Source organism: Eumetopias jubatus, unplaced genomic scaffold (genome assembly GCF_037043125.1).
Source record: "Eumetopias jubatus isolate StellerSeaLion01/CBP00866 unplaced genomic scaffold, mEumJub1_p1.0 scaffold_17, whole genome shotgun sequence".
In the NCBI taxonomy this organism is placed as follows: Eukaryota; Metazoa; Chordata; class Mammalia; order Carnivora; family Otariidae; genus Eumetopias; species Eumetopias jubatus.
The window spans coordinates 33,759,916-33,783,561 of record NW_028274823.1 but is presented as its reverse complement, the minus strand read 5'-3'; the positions used below and the strand labels follow the sequence as shown (position 1 = coordinate 33,783,561).

At 40.5% G+C, this 23,646-nt stretch overlaps 1 protein-coding gene across 4 annotated transcripts in view; it reads right to left on the bottom strand.

Moving 5' to 3' along the window:
* Positions 1 to 23,646, bottom strand: part of LOC114205474 (cytochrome P450 2C21) — a 41,936-nt gene that overhangs the window by 2,213 nt on the left and 16,077 nt on the right. For 2 of the 4 annotated variants that reach the window (XM_028098978.2, XM_028098980.2), the window contains 7 exons: positions 21,797 to 21,959; positions 20,271 to 20,420; positions 17,141 to 17,301; positions 15,578 to 15,754; positions 14,532 to 14,673; positions 11,313 to 11,500; positions 5,541 to 5,682 (listed from right to left, as the gene is read on the bottom strand). In XM_028098978.2, coding sequence (XP_027954779.1) covers positions 5,541 to 5,682; positions 11,313 to 11,500; positions 14,532 to 14,673; positions 15,578 to 15,754; positions 17,141 to 17,301; positions 20,271 to 20,420; positions 21,797 to 21,959 — 1,123 coding nt within the window. Of the gene's footprint in view, positions 1 to 5,540; positions 5,683 to 6,531; positions 6,692 to 11,312; positions 11,501 to 14,531; positions 14,674 to 15,577; positions 15,755 to 17,140; positions 17,302 to 20,270; positions 20,421 to 20,583; positions 20,824 to 21,796; positions 21,960 to 23,646 lie in introns of those variants that run through there. The other 2 variants (XM_028098981.2, XR_015767149.1) reach the window with 2 other exon arrangements.

The window sequence follows — 23,646 nt, the reverse complement described above, 5'->3', positions numbered from 1 at the left end:
CTATGAGAGCACTCACCACCTCTAGAAAGCTCCTGTGATAAGGTGGTCACAGAACAGGTTAGATGGACATTTGTTCACCTGCCAACCTCAAGAAAACTTCTGTGCAATGAGGTATACGGGGAAAAATAGCCAACATCTGCCTGTGGCACATCCCTCTCAGGTGTTCATGTGGCTCCAAGAAACCTAAGGTTTAGCCAAAGGAGAACCGGATAAGGTTTTTCCTTTTGTCTTGTACAATGTCCCAAGAGCTTGGCTTTGTGACCAGTGAGAATATTCTCTTTGGTCCACCATCTGGAGGATGCATTTACCAGGCTGCACCTTGGAAGCCAGTCAAAAAGACTGGGGATCTGAGTCTGTCTCTCTGGCCATACCAACTCTCAAGGGTGTTTGTCATGAGAAATCCCAGCCCATGGGAACCTTTATATTGTCAACCTTTGTTTGTTAGTGCTGGATAGACCCATTATAGGAGCACATGCCCAGTGTCACAGATTATTGAGTCTGTGACTAGAGGCATCTCATGATTTCACTGGAGACCTGCAATGAAGGCCTCTGCCTTCTTAGACTAATTATGGGAATCAACTTTTGGATCATGAGGGCTGCATCATCTATGCCCTCTCTCTGGATGCCTAAGGCATTAAAAGGCTTACTAGAGTTACTCATAACAGATCCTACTCATCAATGGCCTGATGATGTATCCTTTAAGTTGGCTAATTTTGAAAAAAGAAGAAAAACTTTATTTTAAAAAAATATTTTATTATTTGAGAGAGAGAGAGCATGAGCTGTCAGGAGGGGCAGAGGGAGTGAGGGAGGGAGAAGCAGACTCCCCACTGAGCAGGGATCCCAATACAGGGCTCAATCCCAGGACCCTGAGATCATGACCTGCTGATGGCAGACGCTTAACCAACTGAGCCAACCAGGCGTCCCAAAGAAAAATGTTCTTGTTAAGAGAGCTCTCAATTGTTCTAGCTTAATTACTAGCCTAAGGGACTCCCTTGACAAGATGAAAGAACAGAAATTAGAAATAAATGTGCACATCCAACATAAATTTCCCCTAAACTCCAGCCTCATCTGCTCATCTGCCTATTTTAACTTCCCTTTCCCTTTAGGATTTACATAGAGCACTCCAGCCTCATCTCTAGATTCAAAATATACAGCTTGCTCATGTAAATGCTGAACGCCAGGAAATGAATTTAACAAAAGCAGTAAGGCTCACTTTGCTCCTACCTTCCAGGGCTCTGTAATCAGGCTCTGCCAGCTTTGGGCATGGCACTTGGCTGGTGTGTATTCTAGGCCGACACTGCAAAGGAAATTTGTGTCCCCTGGACAGCAGCAGACCTTTTAAATTATAAAGCCCTTTAAACCTCTACTTTCAAAGGATTCTACCAAATTCAGAGATAAATTTAAAAGATTAATCACTAGTCACAACCCCCGTTCAGAGAGGAAACATGACCAAAACTTCTCCCAAGCCCACCTATAAATGATCAGGGAAAGGCCAATATTCAGGGGCTAACAGAAGCCCAGATTAAATTATGTACCCAGATAGAAGGCTTTTGTTAAAATGCTTTATACAGACTTTACAAAGGCATGAATCTTTTGATCCCCACTTTAATTAAAAATCTCCCTGATATAAAAAAGCAAGTTTAGTTAAAAAGGTGGGCCAGTCCCTTGATATTCAGGCTGTAATCCAGTTCTCTGGGGGAACTGTTTCTAAACAACTGTCTTTGCCTTCCAAAGCTCTACCAAACCAGAAATCCAGCTCAAGAAATAAGTCAAAGCCCACCTCTCTTTACCAATCTCCAAACTTTGCCTATTCCTCTCAAAATGTTTATAGATACTATAAAAGATCAGGATTTGGAACAAAACTGTCCAGTAATTAAAAAAAAAAAAAGGTAAATTTTAAATGGCAATTACCCTGAAACTTTAGAAATAAAAATATTTTTTACATTATTTCTCTGTCCCTTGAAATTATAAATCTTTTTTTTTTTTTAAGAGGGTTGGGGGAGGGCAGGAGCAAAGGGAGAGAGAGAGAGAGAGAATCTTAAGTAGGTTCCACTCCCAATGCAGAGCCCAACCTCACGACTCTCAGATCATGACCTGAGCCAAAATTAAGAGCAGGACACCAACTGAACCACCCAGGTGCCCCCTGAAATTATAAATCTAATGTCTTTGAACATAGCCCACAGTCACCCAAGACTGAAAAAAATAAAAGAGGGGGAGTGGTGTGGGAAGAGGTCTTTTCAAAGTACAAACTGCTTAAATCCCTCTTATGTCCAGACTTGGAAAAAACTCGGAGCTTTCTCTGTGCCTTTGGGATATAAATTTTCTATCCTATCATCTCTAGGATATAAGAGCCATTCTTTTAGATACAAGCTTTAGGGGAAAGTTTTTCATTAAAAAAAGTAAAAGAGGGAGGTACTTGAGAATTGGGGCTAGAACGTCCTCACCACAAATATTAGTAAAAACAAAAGCTATAAGAATATCTCTATCTTGCTTGTATGTGTCCCATGTTGCAAACGTGAGGTATTTTCTCTACTTCCAGATGGTATTGCCAAAATTAATTGGTAAAAGAGCTCCATTTAGTTGAAGGCAAGCACTCATAAGAATTGGGCATTCTAAAACTCAGAAAGATGGGCGCCGGGGTGGCTCAGTCGGTTAAGCATCTGCCTTCGGCTCAGGTCATGATCCCAGGGTCCTGGGATCTAGCCCTGAGTTGGGCTCCCTGCTCAGCAGGAGAGTCTGCTTCTGCCCTTCTCTCTGCCCCTTAACACAGTCATGCTCTCTCTTGTTCTCTCTCAAATAAATAAATAAATCTTTAAAAAAAGAAAAAAAATTCTTAAATCTCAGAAAGAAACTAACCTAAATGTTTTTCAAGTTTATGTGATCCGGGAAGATACTCAGTATTAAAGCTAATTTAAGGTTGTTGGTTTAATTAAAATAGCCATATCTTTAGAGTTATCAGGATTAAATATAAAACTTGTAGTCTGCCTGTGTTTACTGGAAGTCAAATAAGTTCATGGTATCTCTTACAAACTTTTTCAGAAAACAAAACAAAACAAAACTTAAAATGATGACTGACTTTGTCTAATGCCTCATAAAATTTTGTGCATAGACTGAACTGTTCAGAACAAGTAAATTAAGTAAAGGTAAATAATAATAAAGGTTTGCCTACATACCTTTTTATCTTATTTTTAAAAAAGATTTTATTTATTACTTTAGAGAGAGAGAGTGTTTACAAGTGGGGAGGGAGAGGGAGAAAGAATCTGAAGGAGACCCTACACTAAGTTTGGAGCCCAATGAGGGGCTCTATCCCACGACTGTGAGGATCATGTGTAGGTAAAGTTTTACTTTATTTTTTTTTAAGATTTTATTTATTTATTTGACAAGGAGAGACAGCAAGAAGAGGGAACACAAGCAGGTGGAGTGGGAGAGGGAGAAATAGGCTTCCTGCGGAGCAGGGAGCCCGATGTGGTGTTCGATCCCAGAACCCCGGGATCATGACATGAACGGAAGCAGAGGCCTAACGACTGAGCCACCCAGGTGCCCTGTAGGTAAACTTTTAAAGAGCTACCAAAATCTTTGGTAACCTGCATTTTTAAAGTTTTGCTAAGTTAAATGTTAAGCTAAATTCATTGAATATCTAGATCATTTCAAAATGAGGTAAAATAATGAAACATTAAGTAGCAAATATAGGTTTCTCTCCTTTTGTCTTATTACAGAGAAACAAAAGATAAATTTGGGTCTGTTAGTAAACCTAGTTTGTGCCTTACTGAAAGACTGTACTGTGAAGAAACACATGTTTCTAAGTTGTACAATCTAAAGAACACTGGTGTAATAGTTCACTGCAAAAAGTGAGATGCCTCCAGTCACAGACCTGCTAATCTGTGACACTGGGCAGCACTCCTGGAATGGGACTTCCCGGCACCAACAAGAAATGAAGATTGACATGACAAAGGTTCCTGTGGGCTGGACCTCTCACGACAAACAAGCTTGAGAGTTGGTGTGGCCAGACAGAGAGAGAGACTTGGAACCCCACTGTATTTGGCCACCAAGGTACACCCTGGTAAGTGCATCCTCCAGATGGTGGAGACCAAAGAGAATATTCTCACTGGTCATAGAGCCAAAGTCTTAGCCCATAGAACAATACAAAAGGAAAAATCTTATCTTGTATATGCACATTAAGAGCTTTAATTAAGCCTTGGGTCACTTGGAGCCACACTAACACCTGAGGGCTGGGCCACAGGCTTGGAGATAATGTGTTGTGTTCCGATGTGCCTCACTGCACACAAGTTTTCTTGAGGCTGGCAGGTGACCTGCCAATCCAACCTGTTCTCTGACCAATTTATCCTATCATAGGAGCCTTTTGGAGGTGGTGAGTGCTCTAAGTTTTTATTTTTTAAGCAATCGCCACACCCAACATGGGGCTCAAACCCACAACCCCGAGATCAAGAGTCACATGTTCCACTGACTGAACCAGTCAGGTGCCCTAGCTCTAACAGCTTTTAAGTGTTCTACCAGTGTCTGCCAATTTTGCCATTTTGGCTTCCAAGATGTCCTTAAGCAACAGCCTTTCCCTCATATGCCCATTAACCTATAGCAAAGTTCATATGACAAATGACATAAAAGACACAAAGGCAAACAAAGACCATCTCTGGGAGGAAAAAGATCAGCAGCAAAGAGGACCCTACCGAATTTACCAAGAGGCACTAAGCCCAAGGAACTAGTTCCACAAGTATTTTCTCCTGCTAATCTAAATTTAGACAGAGAGAAAAAGGACTGTCGCCATTCCTGCTCCATCAGACTCTGCAGACAGAAATTCTGAGAGACTGACGGTAGGAAATCTTACCATGTGTCAGCTGTCAGATATCCTACAGATCTCTCAGCTACAGCAGCTTGTGGGGCGAGCAGGGTCCAGCGAGCTCAGGTGTCCAGCGGACACACCTTGCCGGGGAGCAAGAATTTCCTGTCCCTTTCAAGGTCCTTGTAGCTGGACTAAGACTCAAATTGACACCAGACAAATTAGCAGAAGGAAATCCAATTTAATTTCCTATGTACAGAGAATCCACACAACCTAGAAATTCCAAAGACAGTCAGGCAAAATGAGGTATATACATCATCCCGAACTAAGGGGGTAGGAAAAAAAGATTACACATTAGCCACAAGCCTACTAACTAATCACTGATCCCCCAAAGGACTGGTAATTTTAAATGTTATCTAGATTCCAGTCATTCTGGAATGACTTGTTGAGTATGCCACCTGTTTCTTCCCAGGACCGTGACAAATTGAAGGAAGATACTCAACATTCCCTTACCCTCTATCTATCTACTCTACCTTCTGCCCCTTCTTTGGAATCTCAGTGGTGGGTTCTGGGGCCAATCTTGGCAAGGGAAGCCTCCTGTCAAATGAGAAATAACCTGGGCTTTGGGCATGATGCCTCTAGCCTCATACAAATGACAATCTGTTCAGCCCCGAGTAGCCTCCATGCAAAGCCCTTCCTCATCTCACTGACCCCTGGTGCAGAAATAACAATGAAGTTTGCTTGCCTGCTGAGAAGGCCATGAAGTAGTCACTCTTCTTAAAGTTGCCACTTTCATCCAGGAAGTGGCCAGGATCAAAGCAATCTGGGTTGGGAAACTCTTTGTCATCGTGCAGGACAGAAGTCAGAGATGTTAATATGGCTGTGCCCTGATACGAAGAAAAACAGATAAACTGGATTATAATGAAAGTCATGGAGCTTGAAATCCTTTTGTTTTATAGATGAGGAGACAGGCACAAAAAGAGCTTATTTACTCCATTTCACAGAACAAACGAATGACCGACCCTAACAGGTTTTAAATCCTGTAATGCCAGTCCAAGGCACTGTTAACTGACTCCCAAGTCATTCTCTTCAATTGGTAGCCTGATACTAGCACTTGCTTTTCAGAAAATTAAGGGAACTCCCTGGAGTGTATTGTTCTTGACAAATAAATTGTGGTATTGTCTAAAAGAGCTGATGCCACTGAAAATCCAGCTCATTTTCTTTGGAACCGAGTATGAGGTCTTCAAAGTTCTACTTGAGTGGCCATATTTTTGAAAACCCTTCACCTTCCCATCAGGATGACAAACAGGGGCGCCTGGCTGGCTCAATCAATAGAGCATGTGAGTTTTAGTCTCGCGGTCATGGGTCCACACTGGGTGTAGAGCTACTTAAAAAAAATTTTTTTTTAAAAAGATGAGAACAGGATAAGTATTCCCTCCTCCTGTTGTGCTCTTTCAATTGAATTGTTGTGCATTCTTGTGGAAATGAGAGAACATTTCTGATTTCTAATAGGGTTTTCTGAAACTCACGGATACAGTGTAACATAATGATTTGGAGTTTAGTTTTCAAAATCAATCAAATCTTTCTATTAAATTATGCCCTGTGATGATAGATTATTTGTTTAACATTTCCATGACTCATTTTCATTACTAGTAAAATGTAAAGGATACATCTGCACTAGTTCATTGCAGATGTAAAATAAGATAACATACGAAATACTTTTGCACGAAGATTACCACATGCTAGGGCCACCTGGGTGGCTCAGTCGGTTGGTGATCTGATCTGGATTTTGACTCATGATCTCAGCGTCCTGAGATTAAGCCCTGCCCTGGGCTCCATGCTCAGCGTGGAGTCGGCTTGAGATTCTCTCTTTCCCTCTCCTTCTCCTTGCATGCTCTAAATAAATAAATAAATAAATTCCTTTAAAACATTCTCTATCCCACTCTGCCCATCTCCCCTGCTCACATGCTCTCTCTCTCTCTAAAAAAAACAAAAACAAAAATAATTACCACACAAAAATGCTCCAAAAAGAGAAATTTGTTACTGTTATGATAATGACTTCATTCACAATCTTGGGATCTTAATAAAGGTCATATATTTATTACATAGCAGAGAAAAAATTCAGATCTAAATCTGTCTGTATGCTTTCTCGTGTACTGTCTGGCCTTTCCAAATACATGATGTAGTTCTCATTGCAGAAAGGTCACTTTCTTCCTAGAGTTCAGGGACGTGAAGGCCAAGCAAAGTGCTACTCTTTTTGAGCTAAGAAGACAGAGGTAAAAAAAAAAAATTGGCATCTCGAATTCATGAGGAAGGATACCAGGAGGATTCTATAAATAGAGAGGATCTCAAAAGTATATAAAACTATTCTCTAGAAGTCCGTGGTTAGGGGTTGGGTGACACATATACAGGAGGAAACTCAATGAAGCCTATCAGAGTATGACTGCTTGAGAATTGAAGGTGGGTATCAGATGATAAGTGATAGAGGAGTTGAGGTTCCAATCCAGCTAGGGTGGAGAGAACTTTCTTGGCACCTCAGATTTTTTCGTGGTGAGCCCCAAACTTGTAAATTGTTGGATTAAGGAACCCACACTGGACTAAGGGCCATGCACAAAGACTAAATTCAAAAGTGAAACTAATTCACAATGAAAGAACTATAGGAAGTCCAACAGACTGAAAAGCATCTGTCAGTAATTTAGCTACCTGCCAAAATAAAAGTCAATGCCCTTTAGGGGAAGTCAGCATCATCAGACTCCCCACAAGGCATCATTCAAAATGTTCAGCATATAATAAATTATTTTTTTAAGTAGGCTCCACCCCCAGCGTGGGGTTTGATTCACAACCCTAAAATCAAGAGTCGTACACTCCACTGACTAAGCAAGCTAGGCAGCCCAAGCATGTGATTTTTAAACATGTGAAAAAGCAGACCCCATAGTATCCTAAATGTTAGAATTATCACATAAGAACTTCAAAGCATATGAGTGTATGAGTCTGTGTATTTAAGAGATACAGAACAGTCCATCCAAAAGCAACAGAGTACACATTCTTCTCAAGCACACGTGGACTATTCCTCAGGATGGATAATACATTAAGGCACAAAATAAGCATTAAAAAATTACAGAAGATTAAAATCATATGGACCTGGGGCACCTTGCTGGATCAGTTGGCAGAGCATGTGACTTTTGATCTTGGGGTTGTGAGTTCAAGCTCCATGCTGGGTGTCAAAATTACTTAAAAATAAAATCTTAAAAAAAAATCGTATCAAGCATATTTCCTGATCACAGTGGTATGAATCTAGAAAAACAAAACTGAAAAATTCACAGGTATGTGGAGTTTAAAAAACATGCTACTGAACAACCAATGAGTCAAAGAAGAAATCAAAAAAGAAAAAATACCTTGAGAGAAATGAAAATGGAAACATAACATACCAACACTTATGGGATGCAGGAAAAGCGGTTCAAAGAGGAAAGTTAGAACAATAAATGCCTAGATGAAGAAATAAAAAATCTCAAACAACCTAACTTTATGCCTCAAGGAACTAGAAAAAGAACAAACGAAGCCCAAAGTTAGGACAAGTAGGGAAATAACAAATACCATGGTCAAAATAAATGAAACAGAAACTAAAAAGACAATAGAAAAGGTCAATGAGGGGCGCCTGGGTGGCTCAGTCGTTAAGGGTCTGCCTTCAGCTTGTCGTGATCCCAGGGTCCTGGGATCGAGCCCCGCATCGGGCTCCCTGCTCCGCGGGAAGCCTGCTTCTCCCTCTCCCACTCCCCCTGCTTGCATTCCCTCTCTCACTGTGTCTCTCTCTGTCAAATAAATAAATAAAATCTTAAAAAAAAAAAAAAGAAAAGGTCAATAAAACTAAGCTTGTTTGTTGAAAAGAAAGATAAGCAAAATGGATAAACCTTTAGCAAGACTCACCAAGAAAAAAGACAGGACTCAAAATCAGAAATGAAGTAGACATTACAAGTGATACCACAGAAATACAAGAGATCATCAGAGATCATAATGGACAATTATACACCAAAAAATTGGACAACCTATGGGGCCCCTGGGTGGCTCAGTTGGTTAAGCATCTGCCTTTGGCTCAGGTCATGATCCCAGGGTCCTGGGATCGAGCCCTGCATCAGGCTCCCTGCTCAGTGGGGAGCCTGCTTCTCCCTCTCACTCTCCCCCTGTGCACTGGTGCTCTCTCTCTCAAAATAATAAAATTTTTAAATAAAATTGGACAGCCTAGAAGATATGGTTAAATTCCTAAAAACATACAACATACAAAGACTCAATCATGAAGAAATAGAAAATGTGAACAGACCAATTACTCAGATTGAATCACTAATTAAAACTCTCTCAGGGCGCCTGGGTGGCTTAGTCAGTTAAGCACCTGCCTTCAGCTCAGCTAATGATCCCAGTGTCCTGGGATCGAGCCCCACATCACGCTCCCTGCGCAGCAGAGAGTCTGCTTATCCCTCTCCCTCTGCCTCTTCTCCTGCTGGTTGCTCTCTCTCTCAAGTATATAAATAAAAATCTTATAAATAAATAAATAAATAAATAAATAAATAAATAAATAAATAAATAGAAAACCTCTCTCAAAAGACAACATTCCTGGACATATGGCTTCCCTGGTGAATTCTATCAAACATTTAAAGAGGAACGAATACCAATCCTTCTCAACTATAAAACAGAAGAGGAGGGAACACTTCCAAATTCATTTTGCGAGGGCAGCATAATCCTAATACTAAAACCACACAAGGACACCACAAGAAAAGAAACTTAAAGGCCAATATCTCTGATGGACAAAGGTGTACATATTTGCAACAAAATCTTCGCAAACTGAATCGAACAGTACAATAAAAGGATCATAAACCATAATCAAGCGGGATTTATTCCAGGGATGCAAGGATGGTTCCACATCCCCAAATCATTGTGCTAGACATTAAAAAATGAAGGCTAAAAATCATATGATCATCTCAGTAGATGCAGAAAAGAGCATCTGGCAAAATTCAACATTCATTTATGATAAAAATGCTCAACAAAGTAGATATAGAGGGAATGTACCTTGACATAATAAAGGCCATATATGATAAGTCCACAGCTAACATCATCCTCAGTGGGGAAAAGCTTCAGCTTTTCCTCTAGGATCAGGAGCAAAAGAAGGATGTCCACTCTCACGACTTTTATTCTACATGGTATTAGAAGTCCTAGTCCAAGCACTTGGCAAGAAAAAGAAATAAAAGGTACTCAAATAGGAAAAGCAGCAGAATTGTCACTATTTGAAGATGACATGATATTGTAGATTTTAAAAATCCCTAAAGACTCCACCCAAACTGTTAGAATAAATGAATTCAGGATAAAAATGAATATATAAAAATCTGTTGCATTTCTACACATTAATTATAAACTATAAAAAAAATTAAGAAAACCATCCCATTCACATTGGTATAAAAAATTCTAGTAATAGATTTAACCAATGAGGTAAAAGATCAGTACACTGGAAACTATGACACTGATAAAAGAAATGGAAGAAGACATATAATAAATGGAAAGATATTTTGTGCCCACAGTTTGAGAAAATTAATATTGTTAAAATGTCTACACCATCCAAAGCCATCTATAGATTCAATGTAATCCCTATCAAGATTCCTATGGCATTTTCACAGAAATGAAACAAACTATCCTAAAATTTCTGTAGAATGACAAGGGATCCTAAATAGCCAAAGCAATCTTGAGAAAAAACAAAGCTGGAGGCATCACACTTCCTGATTTCAAGCCGTATTACAAAGCAACAGTCATTAAAACAGCATGATATTGGTATAAAAACAGACACATAAAATGAAACAGAGTAGAGAGCCCAGGAATAAACCCATGCATAGAAGACCAATTAATTTCTAACAAAGGCACCAAGATATACAATCAAGAAAAGACAGTCTCTTCAATAAAGGGTGTTGGAAAAACCAGACCCTAACTTACAACAGCCACAAAAATGAACTCAAAATGAATTAAATAATTGAACATAAGAACTAAAACCAAAAATCCCAGAAGAAAACATAGGCAGTAAGCGGTCTTGTCAATGAATACTGTGAAGAAAATCCTGTGGGAGTCTAAGCACTATGATTTATAAAATTGTATCAACAAAGTAAAAGGAAAGGAGCATGTGGTCAGAGGGTAAGATGCCTGGGCTATGAATGTGCCATATCTGTAGATGGTTAGGTAATCTATAATCCTACTGTTGTGATGCTTGATAACCTAGGATTCTTAAGGAGGGGGCACCTAGATGGCTCAGTCAGGTAAGCCTCCAACTCCTGATTTGGGCTCAGGTCAGGATCTCAGGGTCATGAGATGGAGACCCTGGATGGGCTTGGGCTGGGCATGGAGCCTGCTTGAGATTCTCTATCCTTCTTCCTCGGCCCCTCCCCCCCCCTTGCTTTCTCTCTCTCTCAAAACTAAAAATATATAAATAAAAATAAGAAGTAAAAGCAAAATTCTTAAGGAGTAGTAGAGATGAAATATCTCTCACCTTGGGAATAAGGTATTCTCTGAACTTAATATCCTGAGTCACTGCACGTGGGAGACTGTTGGGGATGAGGTTAATGTATCTCTGGATCTCGTGTACCACAGCATCTGTGTAGGGCATGCAGCTCCTGTCCTGCATGCAGGGGCTCCGATGTCTGCCAACCACACGGCGAATCTCTTCCTGGACTTTAGCTGGCAGGATAGGAATCAGAATTTACGTGAAATGGAAAGGTCTGACCTTTTTTGACCTTTGTTGTTGTTGAAAGATTTTATTTATTTATTCTAAAGCGAGAGAGTCGGAAGGGAGGGGCAGAGGGAGGAGGAAAGTACCTCAAGCCAACTCCGAATTGAGTGCAGAGCCTGGCGGGAGACCCAATCTCACGACCCTGAGATTATGACAAGAGCAGAAACCATGAGTTGGACGCTTAACTGACCGAGTCACCCAGGTGCCCCTTGATTTGATCTTAATCATGGTTCCATTGTGGAAGGAAATTGGGAGAGGGGGAAATCATATATGGCTACTACCACAGGGAAAGAAAAAAAAAAGAAATTTGTTTCTTAGTCAAATTGGTATCTCATTAGAGACTTAAATATATGTACATATAAAACATAATTGTACCATGAAATTCAACTTTGATTCTCTATTTTGAGTACTTTGTTTGATAAACTCAGGGATCTGGGGTCTTGAAAGCTCACCATAGACCATGCTGTTTGACCACTTTGTGTATGCCAGTTTTTGTTTTAAATATGTAAGTTCCGGGTGCCTGGGTGGCTCAGTCTGATAAATGTCTGCCTTGGACTCAGGTGATGATCCCGGAGTCTGGGGATTGAACCCCACATCGGGCTCCCTGCTTCTTCCTCTGCCCTTCACCCCCTCATGCTCTCTGTGTTGCTCTCTCTCTCAAACAAATATTTTTTTAAGGTTTTATTTATTTGAAGGGAGAAAGCACAAGCAGGGGGAGCAGCAGGCAGAGGGAAAACAGGCTCTTCACCCAGCAGGGAGCCGGACACGGGACTCGATCCCAGGACTCTGGGATCATGACCCGAGCCAAAGACAGACGCTTAACCGACTGAGCCACCCAGGCCCCATAAATATTTTTTTAAAAATGTTAAGTTCCAGGGGCACCTGGGTGGCTCAGTCGGTTAAGCATCTGCCTTCGGCTCAGGTCATGATCCCAGGGTCCTGGGATCGAGCCCCGCATCGGGCTCCCTGCTCGGCGGGAAGCCTGCTTCTCCCTCTCCCACTCCCCCTGCTTGTGTTCCCTCTCTCGCTGTGTCTCTCTCTGTCAAATAAATAAATAAAATCTTTAAAAGAAAAATGTTAAGTTCCAAGAGGGTAAGAACTACCCAGTGCAATAAATGCTTAATAAGTAGAACAACGGAATAAAATGTTTGACTCAGCACATAGGACCCAGAAGTTAACATCTATTTAGAATGCAAAACATGACAGGCACGTTGTACAATGTATTACATTACTTTATAATTCCTCAAAATAGTTCTATGTGTTGGGTATTATTTGTCTTAAAAATGAGGAAGCAGGTCCATAGAAGTAAGTATCTTTCTTAAGGACACCCAGGTGTTATGTGGTCCTTCTTATTCCCAAACCCGCAATCTTAGCAATTGAATAAGATCACTGAAAGTAATTTGTATTAGCAAATTATATTTGTCCTTTATTTGCAAAATGTATTCTGTAAAAAATATGCAGTTTTAGTAGAACTATTCATTAGTTAAAACAAACATTTATTAACTTTCTCCTATGAGGGAAAGATTCTGTGAATGTTAGGAAGTATCATCTCTCCTAAACAGATGACGGACCAAGCAAGATATGCGGAGAGGCAGTCATGAGTCTGAGGTCACACAGCTACTTACTAGTAAAGTCAGAATCTGAAGCCACTGTAGTTTGTCTACTATAGCCAGTACCAGGTTGCTACTTTGGTCAAATGGTGCTGATCTACTACCTGAAGAATGTGTCTTTGGTAAGGGAGCATGTGATAACTCTGTGGTTTGATAGCTGTCAGGAAGACTTAGGAATTTTAGAGAAGTTTTAAACTTCACCTTTCCAGGTTGAGAAGCTGGATTTTTATCTAGAAGAGAGTGATTATGTAAAGTGGTTAGGAACTGACTTATAAAATCAGAATGCGTAGAGAATGGCCCAGTAAGGAATGAAAATGGGAAAAGAAAAGGAAAATATAAATGGATATGATGCAAGAAAAAATGAACATGGAAGCAATGGGGAACCAGGACACAAAAAGGACTTTTGCTATGTACACAAGATTTACGGGTCTGGAAAAAAATGTCATACAGTGTTTGTGGTCATAATCAACATAGGTCTAATAAGAGGGAAGTTATTTGGCTGAAAGAGTCTGTGTCGCGTGAAGGAGACACAGTGCCATTAGATCCCACAATGTGTGAGAGGAAAGGAATTCTGAAGCTGTGCTTCTAGATCCCACCATTTGGAAAGCACTTCTTACTTAGACTGGGAGGGGAGGAGGACCTTAAACAAAGAATAATCTAGTGCTGACATCATGGAGATAAGCTTCCTGAGATTTAATTGCATTAAAAGTGTCTCTATGTGCCAAAGCACAGAACATGACCTGGTAGTGAAGGAAATATCCTCTTGGATGAGCACTCAAGAAAAAAAGAGGAGGAAAAGTGGAAAGGCTGTATTTGCAAGAGAATTTATACTTGTGAGGAAGAATTTATATGCCCAAATGGGTATATTTGAAAAGAATGTATTTGTATGTAACCCTTTTTATTTAGGGATTGAGACTCTTTGATAAAGAAAGACTGTCATTTTTGTTGAATCGATCCTTACACTGCAAATGCATTTCAGTAGAAAGCTCCTCTGACAAAAATATATTTATCTGGACATGGAAGGCATATCAAGTGATATCCTTTTAGAGAAAGTAGAAGGCCAATTCTTCTAGATCCTAAGACAACTCTGCTTATTATTGCATCTGTCCCAACGCAGATCAGGGACATTCCACCATAGCAGAGGAAACAGTGAGCTCTGCCCTTCAAATCTCTGCTGCTGTTTAAATATTTCATTATCTTTTTGTACTCTAAACTAATTTGTATCTAATTCATCCAATGACGGGAAGATGTACGAATGAAGGAAATTTTTTCTGTGCGCTGTCTGGGCAGGTGAAGAGTGGGATAGTTGTCAGTGTCACCTGCCAATTTCTACCTGGAATTGCACCCTGCCCAACACCTGTGACCATACCTGTGACCTCTGGGTACTTCAGCAGCATCAGGAGTCCATATCTCAGGGTGGTGCTTACTGTCTCTGTTCCTGCACCAAACAAATCCCATATGGTAATGATCAAGTTGTCCATGGTAAATTCAGTCTGTTTATTGTGTTTTTCCTAGAAATGATGTGTTACAATTACTTGATAAATAAAAGAGCCTCAGAGGTAACTTAACTCAATATGACATTGTTATTTGGTGTAAGTGCTACAGCTGAAGGTCAAGTTAGATAGTTGTTAGGGTTCTGTCCAACAGTCAAAATATAATCAGAGTTATAAAGTTCCAACAGGTCCTTTCTGATTCTTCACTTTCTCATTCCCCTCAAGTCGATCAGTTTCTCTACCATTTCTTTGAAACAATTTTTATCAAGTCCTCACTGCTACTGTCAATTCTAGCATTTACTGCCTATTTTATAATGTCTAATTTTCTCATTCAAGCCTCCAGAACCACCCCCCCACACACAAAATGCATCACTATTCCCACGCATCAGTCATTACACCCAGTTCCTCAGTTACAATCAAGATTACCTCTCAGAAAATTCCACCCTCTTGATCACTTGCACTTCTCGTTCCCTGGGCCTACTTTGTTGTCTCTGTTCATCTAAGCTATAGTTTCTTCAAAATCTACCTCATCTGTGAAGATTTCCTAGTGCCTTTGCAGACAGATTCCTGTCTGTTCCTGTGTCCCCTCATTTTGTTACATCTTCCCATTGCTGAACTTTTTTGATGAAGGATGATCTGTTGTGTTATCATTAATCTTGAATGTGTGTGTGTATTTCAATCTGCCCCCAAATAAAGAACCAGCTTTATTTAACACGATAAATGTAAAACCCGCAAAGTCATTTTCAGTGAGAATTTAGAAATATCTCAAGATACCCAATATGGTTTGCACAAATAAGAGGTTACACAAGCAATTAATACATCTTTCAGAAGGACCATTTGTTTTAATATCCCAGTTTCACTGGGAAGAACAAAGCTAATCCACGAATCACACCACCCACAAAGATAAAGGGTCACACTATACCTTTTCTATTTTGATCAGGAAGTAGTCAATAAAGTCCCGAGGGTTACTGAAGTCCAGGGATTCTTGGTGTTCTTTTATTTTTTCCATAAGAAACTTAAATTGGTTAGCAATGTTTTTAAATAACACATGATGACTTCCTGGAAGGTAGTGTATTAAAAGAGGGAAAGCATTGTAGAGCTGAAAGAGGAAAGAATCATTCATTAATTCACTCAGCAAAGTTTTATGGGCCCATGTTATGTATCAGACACTTAGTTATATTCTGAGTAGATAAAGGTGAGTAAGACACGCTTCGTGCACTAGAACACACTTGGAATTTGAAGGAGAGGGAACTGACAAGATGTCTGGAGTTACAGTATGCACAAGTCACAAAGCAATTTCAAAACCATTTAACTTTATTTCCTAGCCATAACTCTATGAAGGAATCCAGGAGCATACCATCTTTTCCCAAAGGAGAATATTGAGGTTCAGAAAGGTCAGTCAACCATTGTAAGACATCAGTCTAGTAATAGAGCTAGAACGTAGTGTTCACCCCAGTTTACCTTCACATTTTTCTAGAGTGACCTAAAAAGTTTTTTTGTAATGAAGAAACTACATCAGAAAAGTTAAAGAAATGCCCACATTACTTAGCTTATTTAGGGATTTTTATACCCTCAGGAATATGCATATTGCCCTTTTACATCTGCCCAAGGCCAGTCCTAGAATTTACTGACTCTACTTTAGATAGCACCTCATGACTTAGTGCCCTTGATAGGCACTGAAGCAATTTTCAGGCCAGTAGTTTGTATCAAACTACAGAGAGAACAGAGAAATCTAGACTCTAGGTCTTGCTCATTCCTTGTCTTGGCTAGGATTTCTTTGTCTTTGGAAAATATGCTTAATATCTCTGGGTGATAGTTTCCTGTTCCAAAAAATGAGTAGACTCCTTGTTCTCTAGAGTCCTTTCCAGGTGGAACACATCATGACCTTATGGTCCACATTAAGTTCTTAATGATCATACAACATAGGTTTTCTGACAGTGTGCTATAGTAAAAAATACATTTTACATCATCACCCTCTTCATCTATGGATATAAAATGGTTTCTCAAAAAAATACCTTGCTATAATTGATGCACTATACCACATTTCTCCATTACTATATTTCATGGTTTTTAAAATAAGCTTTTAAAGATTTATTATAGAGAGAGGGACAGAGAGCGAGTGAGCACAGTGGGGAGGGGAAGAGGGAGAGGGTAAGAGAGAATCTCAAGCAGACTCCCTGCTGAGCAGGGACCCTGATGAGGGGCTCGATCCCCTCATCGGGCGGGGGGGGGAGGGGATCATGACCTGAGCCGAAATCACCAGTCATATGAGTGGTGCATGAGCCATCCAGGCACCCCACTATATTTCATGTTTTAAACTTCATTTCAATACATTAAATTGATTTGATAACTCACTAATTGGTTGCAAATGATAGTTTGATAAACGTAACTGTAGCCACTTGGAAACAGGACAAAGGGATGAGGTAAGCATGAACAATAGATTAGTTAGAAAATTATTTCCCATTTCAGAGAAACTTGACCTTACCTGTATCCAGGAGCTGCTTGAAATTAGGAAGTTTTCATGAAAATATTCCAACAAGGTTAAGAATGTTTTATCATCATACTCAAAACGATTCTGGAAAATAATGGAGCAGATGACATTGCACGGAACACAGCCCAGAAGCAACGTAGGATCACAGGGAGATGCTAAAACAAGTTAAAAGTTAGAGCACAATTTTCATATAAATCTTAAGTTGACTGTTTTAAAATGATTGAGAAGGGTTGACTGCTGGGAGTCTTTTAGGTATAGGAAATCCCTGGACATGTCATCATCACTGTAAACTCCACATGCCTATAATTTATTGTTTCCCCAAATGAAGCTATCTAATCCAGTCCATTTATTAATTTCCCCCACGTATTCTATTTACATTATTCTCCAAATAAGAGCCACAAGATAATTCACAAGAAGGAGGTCATATAAAAATATCTTTTTTTAAAGATTTTATTTATTTATTTGACACAGAGAGAGAAATAGTGAGAGAGAGAGAGAGCACAAGCAGGGGGAGCAGCAGCAGAGGGAGAGGGAGAAGCAGGCTCTCCGCTGAGCAGGGAGCCCGATGCGGGACTCGATCCCAGGACCCTGGGATCATGACCTGAGCCGAAGGCAGACACTTAATGACTGAGCCACCCAGGCGCCGCTGTTTTTTTGGTTTTTTTGTTTTTTTTTTAAGATTTTATTTATTTGAGAGAGAGAGAGGAGGAGGGTGAGGGGCAGAGAGAGAGGTACAAGCAGACTCCCTGCTGAGCAGGGAGCTCAACACAGGGCTCCATCCCAGGACCCTGGGATCATGACCTGAGCCAAAGGCAGAAGCTTAACCAATTGAGCCACCCAGGCACATTCGAGCTGCTTCTTTATCTGCTTAGGAACCAGTGCCCCACCCCCACCCTCCACAGAAAGGCTCATTTCGTGAGTCACAAACTTTTTACATCCAAATCGAGTGTGTGTGGTACAATCACTCTCAACATTGAAACCAAAGTTGGGATGGGAGGTACATCTTGTCTCTGTGAGGTGACTGTTACATCACTATAACTCCAAAAGGAAAAAAATAACTTAGCAGGGATCAAAAAGTAGAAGTTATAAGGAAAAATGTTCTGCTCAACATGTAAAAGAACCTTTCAATGGTCAGAATTACCCAGTGGTGAAATGGGTTACCCAAGAGTCTGGGGCCCCATAGCTTGGTGGGATTAGGCAGAATCTGGGTGAGGGTAGGTCAGGAGCATCCAAATAATGGAATACTGTAGTAGTCTGTTAATAATTTTTTTTAAGATTTTATTTATTTATTTGACAGAGAGAGACACAGCGAGAGAGGGAACACAAGCAGGAGGAGTGGGAGAGGGAGAAGCAGGCTTCCCGCCGAGCAGGGAGCCCGATGCGGGCCTCAATCCCAGGGCCCTGGGATCATGACCTGAGCCGAAGGCAGACGCTTAATGACTGAGCCACCCAGGCGCCCCAATAATGTTCTTGATGAACAAAAATTAAACACGTGAAAGTATTTAATATATTAAATTGGAAGTTTACAAAACTATATACGTTTATATCCCTTCTTCTGCCAGGTCTCCCACCCATTCCTCTGTAATAATATACATCAAAAGTCCAAATGATATTGATTGCCACTCTACTGTCACAACTTATTCCAAGGAAGAAACAAGAATCATGCAAGTATTTGTAATAATTACATTTTTTATATTAATAGCAGCAAAAGAAAAAAAGGTGAGGACAAGCTGTCTGGACAATACTTAACATGGGTTAAAAAACACAACGCCAGGGGCACCTGGGTGGCTCAGGTGGTTAAGCATCTGACTCTTGGTTTCAGCTCAGGTCATGATCTCAGGGTCGTGAGATCGAGCCCTGCATCAGCCTCCGTGTTGAATGTGGAGTCTGCTTAAGATTCTCTCTCTCCCTCTGCCTCTCCCCACCACTCTCTCTAAAATATATATATATGTGTGTGTGTGTGTATATATATATATATATATATATATGAAACACAATGGAAATTCACCATATATAAAACAGCATTATTTAGTTGTAAAATATTTAAATATCGAGGTTCAAAAAACCACATCTATCTGACGATCCTGATCTTACGCCTTTCCTGCCAAGTCTCCTTCCCACTCCCTTTCTCTTCCACCTCCCCTCCCAGTCCTGCCTGTGCATACACACAAATACACAGAGCCAACTCGTGCTACTGAAGCGCCCTCCATTCACACCCATACTCCTCCAGGTGAGCCATAATGCAGCCCTAAGCACTGAGAAGGGTTTGGTGTGAATCCTACCACTGAAGCACCAGTGCTCCGCCCCCCCCTGCCCCCAGTTTTACTAATATGAGATTGACAGCACTGTGTAAGTTTAAAGTGCCCAGCATAATGACTTGACATACATTTATACTGAAATGTTTGTAGTGTTCTCAAGAAGTTTACTAGGGACATTACTTCATTTTTCAAGGTATTATGGCCAAAACTACTAGTTCATTACCAAAATCCATGTTCTCCCCATTTTCCTCTGCATGCAGATAACCACATTTCCCAGTGCCCCTTAGAGTTGGTGTGGCCCTGCGACTGAGTTAGAGCCCATGGAATATGAAAGAAGTTTGGGGGCGCCTGGGTGGCTCAGTTGGTTAAGCGACTGCCTTCGGCTCAGGTCATGGTCCTGGAGTCCCGGGATCGAGTCCCGCATCGGGCTCCCTGCTCGGCGGGGAGTCTGCTTCTCCCTCTGACCCTCTTCCCTCTCGTGCTCTCTATCTCTCATTCTCTCTCTCTCAAATAAATAAATAAAATCTTTAAAAAAAAAATGAAAGAAGTTTGGTGTGCCATTGACATACCTGGCCTACTGAAAACACAGTTTGCTCTTTTCTTTGTTCTTTGCTCCTTCTGCTACCATGCAAAGAGATGAATTATGAGTGGCACAGGAAGACACGTGTTGAAGAAAGACATCAGGGTTCCTATCAACCTAGAGCCTGAGAAGGCTGTTATGCCAACCACTTCACCTCTTATTACTGTCATGTGAGCAAAAAAGCAACTTCTATTGTGCTTGAGCCATCAGATCTCGCTGTAGCCTATCTGAAATAGCATTTGGTCCTCCCAAACTAGTACTGTTAAATACATAAAGAAATACACACCATTGGTTTTTTTTAACGCTTCCACCAGACATAAGGCTTCCTCTTGAATTCTGTCTTCAATAGTCTTCTTTCCCACCCCCATAATCCGCAAAATCGTGAGGGAAAAATGTCGGGTTAGCTTCCATTTTTCTCCATTGCTGAAAATAATTCCTATCAGAAAGACAAAGAGAGAGAGAGAGAGAGAGAATGACCTCCGTTACGATGAATTCCAGCTGAGAGTCTTTATCTCAGAAAATAATAATCACACTTAAGCAGGGATGTAAATAGAGTGGTGTCAGCCACAGGAATTTCCAATGAGTCCTGCTTCACCCACCTCCTGTTAACCCAGCCTCGTATCTGTCAAGACTCTGGCTTTGACATATTACCCAACTCTTCTTCATCTGTTAGCTCCTTCAAACCTCAGGATAACTCTGTGAACCAAGTGTTTTGGTCCCCATTTTACTGATGATCATGGAGGCAAAATGCTTGCTCTGTGATCACACTGGTAATGAATCATGGTGAGTCCAAGTGTAGGTGACATTTTCAGGGCTGGTTTTTGTACATTGTGAATGAACTGTAGGGGAGGCAACAAACAGAGTCGATTCTCAAGAGAAGGAGAGAGCACTTGTGCACTGGAAAGAAGTTCCTGAAAATCTACTCCTCCTCATTTTCCCATTTCCCCTGTTTGTTAAATCTTTTCCATGAAATATGGTCTTAACACCAAGGAAGTTCAATCAGACTTCCGGAGCCAGGACAAGATCAGGAGAAAAAGTAATTCTCAGGAAACTTGTCCATAAAGATTTTAAAGACCGATGTAGAGGAGGAAGTGGCCCCATTCAGGCCTTATCTCTTTTTGCAGAAACCCAGTGACCCACCAGAGTACTGGACAGCTTAAGGCCAGCTCCAAAACAAAAGGAAGACAGTTTAAGTACTTTAGTTTCAAAAGCTTTTTCTAGGATCACTTGCAATCCATATGTACTCATCATGCATTTGTCCATAATCATCTTCTCGGAGCATATTTGTGCTTTATGCTTTGTATTCCATTGGATTCAAATATTTCTTGTACTTTTTTTTAGAAGGGTAAAAGACTGAAGACAAGGCTGGAAATATTTCAAACCTATGTTGGCTCCATGCACACTATGGGACTTCCCTAAAATAGTCTCTTGGCAACCATGACTCAGGCCAGAAAGCAGAATGTTTGGTGACTAGGATAACTGAGTCATTTTCCTCCCTTCTCTTTTCTCTCAGTCTCTTATTATCTTAACTGAAACGAACATTATCTTAACTGGCCATAACTTAAAGTGAACACAAATTCATAGAATGTTAACAGATGATTTGCTTTCATTGCATCTAGTGTTTCACGGAGACACTGTGTGTCCCCTTCATTATCTACAATATGGATTAATGATCCTTTATAGAAAAATGTTGGAATTATGCTGTTTTCTCTAAATAAATTTCTCTAAATACTTACAATTTCTCTGTCCCTTAGCCTGTTTGGAGTCTTTGCAGCTTACACACCCACATACATTCTCCAAATTGAGGCATACCTACTCCCCGGGCGATCCAGTCCACCACTGGGAAACAGCTTCTGTCAGAAAACTCCTCACTCCGATCAATCAGAGCTTCCTTTATCGCTTCATAGCCATATAACACCACAGTGGGCTTCATGCCAAGATACACAGTGAACACAGGGCCGTAACGCTCTGCTAGCTGGGAAAGGAACAGGAGGTACAAGAGTAGAATTTCAAAACTACGAATGCAGATAAGTGAGGTAAATAGTTTTAATCTTACCAAAGAGACATTTTAATATTCACGTACCCAGTATAAAAGATTTCAACTTCTAGAGCTGGTAATTTAATAAATTACATTAAGTAGTAATTATCATTACATTGTTAGTAACATTGCTACTATTATCATCATCAACAGTTTATCATTTATTCAGTTCCTACTATGTGACAGGGAGTGTATTATGGATTTCATTCATATTATTTTATTAACTTTTATCTGCCAAACCTATAATTGCACCAAATTTTTCCTTCCTTCCTATAGTTACAATAAATGATATGTTTCTCATCCTGTTTAAAGGATGTTCCTTCTCTTGCCCCCTGTGTAGATTCTCACAATCATCCCTCATTATCCACCCCCCACATCTTTTTAGCACCAGAGATCTCGAGATTTTAGTAATACATAGGAACCTGGCAATGTAGTCACTGACATTTCCCAGCTTCCCTGTGTGGCCATGTGACTAAGCTCGCAAGAACTGCTGTCAACAAAAATGATGTGTGCAAATCCTACATGACTGCATAAATGGTAAATGCATGCCCTCCATCCCTGCCCCTACCCAAGGACTGAAATGACAGCTGGACATAGCCCCACTGTGTCCCTGCATATGAGAACAATAGCCTAGGCACCCAGGATGATAAACTACAAGACTGAGAAAACCTGGTTCTCTGGATGACCTCAGGGAAGACAGGCAGCCCAATAGCACTCACCTCTATATCATTCTGTAAGACAGAAATAAGCTCCTGTCTTCTTTAAGCCATTGTGTTATTGGGATCTTTCTGTGATGGCCAATTACTTGGTATTCTAAATGATGTAGGACATACACACTTTCAACTTATCCAAGGTTTCAGTCCTCCTGCTACCTTACAATTCACTCTCCATAAAGCAACCAGAGTGATGTTTTCACAAGGCAAATGCTAACATGAGAGTCCTTTTTAAGCACATTAATGGCATCACATTGCTCTTAGGCAAAAGATCAATATATTTTTTCTTAACTAGGCTCCAAACCCAGCATGGAGCCCAACACAGGGCTTGAACTCACAACCTGAGATCAAGACCTGAGCTGAGATCAAAAGTCGGGTGTTTAAACAACTGAGCTACCCAGGCACACCTAAAAACCGATATTCTTAAAAGCCTTGAAAGACCTGCATGCTCTGGCCCCTACTTACTTCTCCAATCTCATCCCACACCATGTTTTTATTTACTCTCTGGTCTATAAGCAAATTGGTCCTTTCAGAGACACCAACAAGTAATTCTCCTCCAGACTGAAACAGCCTGGAACAAACTTATATCTGTATTTTGTGTGCTTAATGCTTGATCATTCTTTAGATCTCAGCTCCAGCTGCACTTCCTCGGAGAACCCTTTGTTGACTGTTCCTCCCATCCCTGCTCCTCCAAGCTGCATGTCCTCTTGCTACTGTGCCCGTTACATGGTTTGTAATCATACACTCATTTGCATGATTACTTTACAAATACATGCCCTGCCCTCTAGACTATAAATTCCATAATGCTCGGGTCTTTTTTTTTTTTTCATTCACCATTGAAAAGCCCCAGCATCTAACAGAGTGCCTAATACAAAGTAGGCATTCAGTAACTTGATCAATATATGATATAC